The sequence below is a fragment of the Aptenodytes forsteri genome, unplaced genomic scaffold, assembly GCF_000699145.1.
Source record: "Aptenodytes forsteri isolate BGI_AS27 unplaced genomic scaffold, ASM69914v1 Scaffold9, whole genome shotgun sequence".
Taxonomy (NCBI): Eukaryota; Metazoa; Chordata; class Aves; order Sphenisciformes; family Spheniscidae; genus Aptenodytes; species Aptenodytes forsteri.
Window position 1 is genome coordinate 8,059,697 of NW_008796217.1, and position 8,323 is coordinate 8,068,019.

Genomic DNA, 8,323 nt, shown 5'->3' on the forward strand with positions numbered 1-8,323 from the left:
ACACAGAAGTTCTTTCAGCTACTAAGAAACAGTAACTTACACCTGGGGAAAAGCAAAAATATGGGTATTGTCTACTGAGTGGCTGGCTCCGCTAAATGGCATTGTCTCTATTGTACTTAACTTTATTCTTTGGAGTATTTTTTCATCTTTCCAGGCTCGTTTCCATTCCACGTTGGAGTTTTGTCATGTTTAGCACATGGAATTTCTGTCACCAAAATGGTACTGAGAATGTTGCTCAAGAAACCTTTCTGGCCTTTTGATACACATCAAAATGACCAGATTTATATGGCACTTAAAGACAATTCTACCCAGACAGTACAAAAATGTGAAATACAGGATTTAACAGTAAAGTTGTTTAAATTGCCTACTGGTTTATCATGGTGATAGGGAGAAAAACTATATTGACAGGAACACCAGATGTACCAGTTGTAACAAAACTTCTGAGCGATAATGTGGGGAGCTTGCTTTGCTTGTTAATATAAACCATGACTGAGATTGCATCCTATCAGCTGAAGATGATACTCGGGAGAGGGAACCAAAACATTGCACAAATTTTATACAGTTCCAAGTTAAGCTAGAAGGTCAATGATTAACCTCTGTCTGAAAAATAAAGCAACATTTGGAATTTTTTTCGGGAGATGATCTAAGTGAAAATTCAAGGTTGCCGATAATGGAAAAAATAATGCTGTCTCTAGAACATCCCAAGCTTTGAAGCCATACAGATTATTAAGAGAATTTTGTCCTTCTGCGTCTCTCAAACACAGTATTAGCCACATCTGGTACCGCTTACAGAAATACGGGATTTAGCTGAGGTTCAGATAGCCTCTGTCTAATTCCAAGGGAGATTAAGCTACAAAGGATCTTACAGAAAGTAATTAGCAAAAACGACTTAGTTTCTCACTGCCAGTTTTAGTTTGTTGAAACCTTCCAAAATGGCTCTTGCCACTAATGCTGGAGTGGGTGGAAGAACATCAGTTTAGATCCGTCATCTGAAACCTGATCACTTCTTATCCAGTCTTTCAGCTACTGGGAAACAAAAGCAGCAGAATGCTACTGGATTTGACCAGCTGGATAGCCTTACAAATGGCAGAGCCATCTTGGTGAACACCAAGTGGTGGAACGCAAAGTCTGTTCGAACTAGTGCCAACTGTTCTTCAAGAGAAATTTTGAGGTAAGGGGCTTTTAAAGAAATGCCATCTTATTGTTAGTGCTGAATCTACCATTTTTTAGAAGGAAAGCAGACGAGATCCCTACAGAAGAATGATACCCTGTGAAAACACAAGAGCCTCTATCCTTGCATTTTTCTGTACAGGTGGCACAGGAGGAAGGCAGTGATCTTGGCAGTCATCAGATTCAATCCTCTCTCTTCCAGTAGCAACTCCCAGACAGACTGGAGGAGCAGTGGTATTGAAAAGGGTCAGGACCTGACCCTGAAGAGGGTCAGGAATCTAACAACTGTTGGTCAGATTAATGACATCAGATTAATGGCATGAACCTCAAGACTAGGGTGGCAACCTCCCCAAACAAAAAAACACTGATACCCCTCCATACCCCCCCCAACCATCCAGCGCCAAGATCACGATGGCTTTCATAATTCAGAGGCGCAAAGGACCAGCAATATTCCAGCAATAATGCTGCTGGAATTGGGAAGAGACTCATGCTGCCCCAAAGGAGGGAAAGATTTTTCAAACGTTGAGGGCTCATGCCACCATCTTGATCTCACTTATGATGGAACACCCTTAAAAACCCCATGAACTTCTATACCCAAGAGACCAGTAATTTTCAGCGCAAAAAGCTCTAAAGGGGATGGAGAGCAGGACCAGAAGAGCTATATTGTTGGCATGTTTGTGAAGGTTGGTACTGGAGATCTAAACTAACACTACAGAAGTGGGGAGCTCAGGCAAGTATCAACTTTGACAGAGGTCCCATTGATTTGCCACAAAGAGTTTTCTGATATGAAATGTTTGGTTCTTCTTACTCAGGCTGCAGATCAGTAGATGAAGTGTGACTTAAGCAATTCATGCTCCGAATCTGATTCAGGATTTGCAGGTGGAAAAAAGAAGAATTCCTGAAGAACCAAGAATGCTAGAACCAGCTTGCTAGAAGCCTCCATCTCATCATGCAGTTGGCAGAAACTAAAAAATGGACAAAACCACTTCCCTCTAAGAGCACAATCAAGGGAGAAAGCAAGTTTTCCTTTTCAGTGGAAGTATGCATATACACAAATGTGAAGCCATATACAAGTTATTATCAAGACACAACTAAACCTTCAGCTGTGAGCAACTTGTGTAGGCTCTCTCAGTTCTGTGAAGGAAGGTATCCTAAGTCAGGCATGTCTCAAATGTTTTTGAAGTTATTTTATCCTCAGTGCTTTTTACTGGGTTTTTGGAGTAAGGAAATTAAGATCTAAGGGGCACACAGATGGGACAATATCCTCACAAGATACTGTGAGGAAGACAAAAGGAAACGTGTATTACTTCTACAGACTGTGAACCAATGTGGAAAACGTCTCACTTAAGAACAGTAGATACACTCAATCAATGCACTTACATACTATCACCTGCTGGGAGAAGAGTAACAGTGCTAGATTCTCTGTAAAAAAGGAGAATGCAGGTTCTGAGGCTGCAGCTTCCTCATTATCTAATGATGCCATTACAAAACATGTATGTAAGTCAGTGTGACAATCTATATAGTTAGGGAGAAAATTACTCTTTCTGTGCTACTATCTGCATTATCATCAATATAAGTATTTAAAAACACAACTTGAGTTTGAAGCCTTGCTGTAAATCAGTAAGGCACAGTCTGAACACGGTGGGAACTGCCTTTATTAATTTGTATTGTTTTCAACAATGATTGCTTTAACCATTAAAAACCAAAAGTCTTTACTATTTAATGACTACTGAAACAGCCAGACCTTCCCAGCCCATTTCATATTCTCCTGAAGCCATTTTAGAGCAGATGTAAGCTCCAAGCTGTAAACTTCTTCCATATTAACATTCATTGTCATATGCTTAAGAAAAAGCTTTGGATCAGATACACGAGCAGCCAGGATCAGTCTCTCCACTGCTGCTTGATAGTCCCTGTTATTCTGAACTGTCTGATCTTCACATCTGTAAGTGAATTTTCACAAATACAAAATTAGGTACCATACAGGCCCTGTGTCACTTGCCTGATGCTTTATACTAGCAACAAGATTACAAAAACATTAAAATAGTGCCTTGTGTTCACTTCACTTATAACAGATTATGTTAATTTCTTGACAAATTTTAGCTGATTATTCTGAAGAATTAAAAACTTAGAAAAAGTATCTTTTTAACATATTTTACAGTAATGAAAAGTAATAGGATTTAATGCCAGTGCAAAGTAGGTCTGCAATATTCACAGCACGTTACATGAAAAAATGTTTGACTCTGGCTGGAAACTTCAGTAAAGGAATGTAAACCATTTTATGAACTGGATATAGCACGAATTCATGTATGCATGCTTGAATCCAAAAGGATTACTCATTTTTGGCATGTAATCACTTTTGGAATAAGGATATGCCTAAGTGACATGCCTACGTTTTTGCAAGAGCAGAACTTACGCTTAACTTAAGCAACTTACGCAGAACTTAAGCAAACAAGCAGAGGTACAATAACATACACATGAAAACAAGAGAGAAAAAACTTCTCATGTATCAAAAGAACAAAATAAGAGATGTATTCCTTGGGAAGGGTAGAGAGGAAGGAAGACAGAGTACTCAAGTTTGAGGTGCCCCTGTTCATCCTTCTTAACAAATGTAGCTTTTCTATGCAGTTTCACATCTTGATGCTGAGCCAGTCAATCTCAGAGAAAATAGGGTCTTGAAAAATAAATTATAAGTATATAATCTAGTGACAGTGGTTGGTGGTTTATGGACAAAAGGAAAAAACAACAAAACACATTTTTATCTGAAGATATTAAGTCTCACAGAAAGGGGAAAAAAAACCTAACAGATTTAATACTGAGATATCCCCTATAAAGAAAATCAACTAAAATGGCTTCATGCACTTTCCAAAAAACAGCCAAGAAATGTTAGAGTTGCTTTTTGAAAGGAGTAACGTTTTGGCTGTGCCCTTCTACTCCACTGTTTAACCACAACACAAGAATCTATACACCAAGATATCAAGCTATCCTGTTTTTGAAAACAGAGTACACTCTTAGTGTGGTAGACACATTCAGTTAGGGAACACAGGCCAGTATCACTCTGGAACAATTACTTTTCTGCTACACACATGTAAAACTAAAAATAATTAAAAAACCCCCCAAACATTTACTGTTCTATAACCAGTTTAGAAACAACGATTAAACACAAGTTTAAAACTAAGCATTCTCTTTCCCAGCCAATGGAAAATAGGATCTGTCATTAATTACATGATCACACGGATAAATACAATCAAAATGGTACATATCTGACAGCAAACCTTTTCAGTATTACTTGAAGAGTCTGACTAGTAGCCATTGGGCTTTGAATATCACTGGCATTTGAAACAAGAAATATTTCAATGGCCAACAGCATCTCAACCTCAGACAGGTAAGACGGAATCATCAAAAGCTTGTGATATAAATTTCCCTGCAGTGGTGGGTAGCAACCCAATGATAAAGCACCTGAGAGTAAATGCAGAAACATAAGGAATTAGGATTACCGATACTGAACATAGATCTGTTTTCTTCAGTATGTGGCTAAGAATGTGGAAAAAAAAACCCCAAACTCTTAATGGATTTTACTATTTCACCTGTGAAGTGGCCTGATTTGAGAACACAGCAAATAGTATTCCCTCATAATATTCACTGTTGTAAAATGTTATTTTTATCAATTAATATTATCAGCGATGATTAAAAAGCTCTGTCAGAAATCCAGGGACCCCAAGTGCATAATAACCCAAGTACAATTTAGAACAGGTCAGACAGAAGCTTTATTAACTATGATCACAGTGAGAGGACATTGGAACAGCATCTCCCCCTTTGCTCCCCTGTCCTCTGCCAAGTGATCCCAGAGACCCAACCTATATAGCATTTAAGAAAAAAAAAAAAGAGGTGAGGAAAAACAATCATTTCAATCTCAGCAAAGCCAAGTATCCATCCCGGGAGGGATGGACTGCTTAAGTAGCTTGCTAACCGCCACAATTCTAAGACGGAACCAAACAGTAAATAACGTGCCAATATGGAGAGATGGCTCTTGGTGGACCCTATCAGAATGGCACACCCAGTATTATCCTAGCTCAGAAGTGGGGAGTTGAAAACAGTCACAGACTGTTAGCTTTTAGTTGAAAGGAATTTTCTTTTAGTTAGGATAAACTTCTTAGCCAGACCTCTCAAATCTTAAACATTAATAATTTTACCACCACAGCTCTAAACAGAAGTATAAAGAAATCTAATTTGCCTAGATTAAAAAGTGAAGATGATGCACTTTTTAACCATTTCACGGTTCACATTTTTGAAATTCTGAAACTGAATGTAAAAAATTAATTTTATCAGAATTACATTTATTTCATGCCAGGTAGTATGCACTGATTCATATTTTCGACTGTCACTGTTTCCCAATAAATATTTTGGTTACAAATAAATTCCTGATAGTGACACAGGAAGTACTGTTTTCTTCTTACAAAGTATACTCTTACCCATTTCTCCCCAACATACTGAGCTGTTATGAGCATATGTTTATCCAAAGAACATAAGGGAAAGATATTGTTGAAGAAGCAACTTACTTTTGTAATAGGTCCTAGCTTTAGACCACAAAGAACTTCTTCCCAAAGCTGTGATTAATCCTCTAAGTAAAAAAAAATCAATAGCTATGTTTTTTGAAAGCATGAAGTCTACTGCAGAAGATGAGACCCCAAGGTTCTTGCTCTCAAAACAGGCATTTATCAGCTTGTTAAAAAGGCAGCTGTACTGAGAAACATCTACAGTATCTGAAATGAAATGAAGAATATTAACTACCGAATTAAGTCAAATGCAAATCTAATTGAAGAATCGCTTCTCAATCAGTACCTAAATCAGGACTCTTGCTTCTATCAGCAAAATGGAACAAGGTTGAGATAACTTATGATAATGCTTTATTCATCAAAAGTCTTTTCATACAGTTAGTTCATTCACATTGTGAAAGAGAAGTGTTAAGGTCCAAGTAATAATTTGCTGCCAAAACCAAGAGGATCAGATAAAAATATATTCACTTGCCCAAGCCTATAAATACAATCTTCACCTGATCTCTCAGACTTAAAATTTGCACCAATAAAAATCACCTTGGTGCTTCAAGTTCTGCTTCTACTCTTACTCTGAACTGTCCGCTTCCTCTCAACTGTCCCCCTGCTCAAGGACTGAGCAGCCTTGTATTCACCTCATGCCTCAAAGGACTAGATCCTTTTAGGATTCTCTAAGTAGATGGTCTTCCAGCTAAGCTCTCCTAACATACCTAGAAGCACACATTGGCAATACCGAGACCTACACACAGGAATCAGCTCAGGTCTCCTCCTCAGTGGAGCCTAAGTAACTATGCATCTCATCTTGAAGTCCACATCCAAAATTTCTCAGATAAATTGAGCCCAAAAGAGCACTCAGTTCTTAACATGGTATGTAAAAGAAGCCTAGGTTAGCTAGCTCAGTTATGGAAAAAACCAATGCATTCATCTGAAGCTAGGATAAAATGAATCACCCCAATGATATCCCTATCTTATCTTATTGTATAGACTGTGTAAGATCCTTAAAAATTTGGTGAGTCTTTCCTGTTGCCCTGTAACTGAGCCAACTGGAAAAAGAGGGCAGGTGTACGAACTCAGCATGCGTGCAGCAAGAGCTGCAGAGTACAATACATATTTTAACTGATACTACACTCTTTGGAAAAAAAAAATGGGCTTGTCTAAAACCATCTTACTTCTTCAACAAATTTTAGCCGGAAAACAAACAAAAAAGAACAGTACAGAATCATCTGTTAAATTTTTAGCTCTTAACACAGTACCTTTTTCTTTACTTACCAGAATGATTTTGAAAACCTGGTAAGTTCTGCAGAACTTCAAATGCCTGCCTGTATAAACTCTTCCTCAAGTATTTGTGCACTAGTGTACATAACAGATTATGTCGACTGAGGATGTCCATTTTATCACAGGGCCACAATGGTGCGTTTGTGGTCCAATCTGACTCTGTGGCAAACAACAGTGCAGTGTTATTTCTATGAATTGAAACTGCTGGATGCTGAGACTTTTGGCCATTAAGAATATAATGTAAACTGTAGCAGAAAACAAATTTCAGAATTTCACAGAAAATGCAGTTTTAGTTATTAATAATTCATTCCTTATCACCAGTACTTCTCAGATGGATTCTCTGAACCTTTATATTGTAAATAAAGCCTTTTATTAAATTATCATCGTAGTAAAATGGACTGTCAGTGGCATATATAAATATATATGTATATAAATATGTATATAAATATGTATATACCTATGTACATATGTAAAACTGAATAGCAAATTTTAGATCCTCAATATTACTTTACAGAACACCTTCTATTTTTGTTTCTACTTCTGAGTTTCTTCTCTTTTCAGCAGATCAGAATTCCAAAAAGCCAGTAACTATGCAGTATTTAATTGCAGAAATATGGTACTATTGTAAAGCTATTTTACTAAATGTGGATACTGTGAGGGGTAAAGAAACACTGTATTGACCCAAGCCTGAAAATTTTTTGACACTGCATGTCACCTGGCTCAAAGGAAATGTACATGGGGCAGGGTCACTTTCCAAGCTGCACCCCTCCCTTATTATGGTAGGCTTTTGAGTAGAATGGTGTTGATGGCAGACTACTGTGAAAACTCTTCTGAAAAAATTTGGCTATTAGTCATAATATATCTTATACATATCAAGAAGAATACTAACCAGTAAGATGGATTACATTTTATTTTTGTTGTCCCAGTATTATTAACTTTATTTAATAACATAGACCAGCTTGTAACTTTTATCTGGAATCTGTTGAAGGGGACTGTTCAAATTTAAGTCAAAACTTAGTTTTTTATAAGACAAGCTTACCTTTCAATACCCATGTAGCTCCATCCAAACTTCCAGTTTTAAGAAAAATTTCTGCAGCTTTATTAACAATTTGACATCTTGATGCTAACCTCTCTGCACCTGTAAGTCCTTTCAAGACTGTAAAATGTATCTGTAGCTCATGCAATTTATCCAAAACCTTCCTTCCCTAGCATAAGAGGGAGAAGGGAAAGGGGGAAGGTCAGAGAAAGCAATGATATCAGTGAACACAGAGTATATTTATACAAAATACAGCAGATTTAATTTGGTGATACAGATTTATAGGCATCAG

At 37.4% G+C, this 8,323-nt stretch overlaps 1 protein-coding gene across 1 annotated transcript in view; it reads right to left on the reverse strand.

Annotated features, from left to right (window-relative positions):
• Positions 1-2,896: 2,896 nt before the first annotated feature.
• The window catches only part of TOPAZ1 (testis and ovary specific PAZ domain containing 1), a 43,055-nt gene continuing 37,628 nt past the window's right edge, over positions 2,897-8,323 (reverse strand). The window contains exons 16-20 of the mRNA XM_019474473.1: positions 8,035-8,200; positions 6,990-7,154; positions 5,727-5,930; positions 4,443-4,626; positions 2,897-3,110 (exon numbers count right to left, since the gene is read on the reverse strand). Of these exons, the coding sequence (XP_019330018.1) occupies positions 2,897-3,110; positions 4,443-4,626; positions 5,727-5,930; positions 6,990-7,154; positions 8,035-8,200 (933 nt within the window). The remainder of the gene's footprint in view (positions 3,111-4,442; positions 4,627-5,726; positions 5,931-6,989; positions 7,155-8,034; positions 8,201-8,323) is intronic.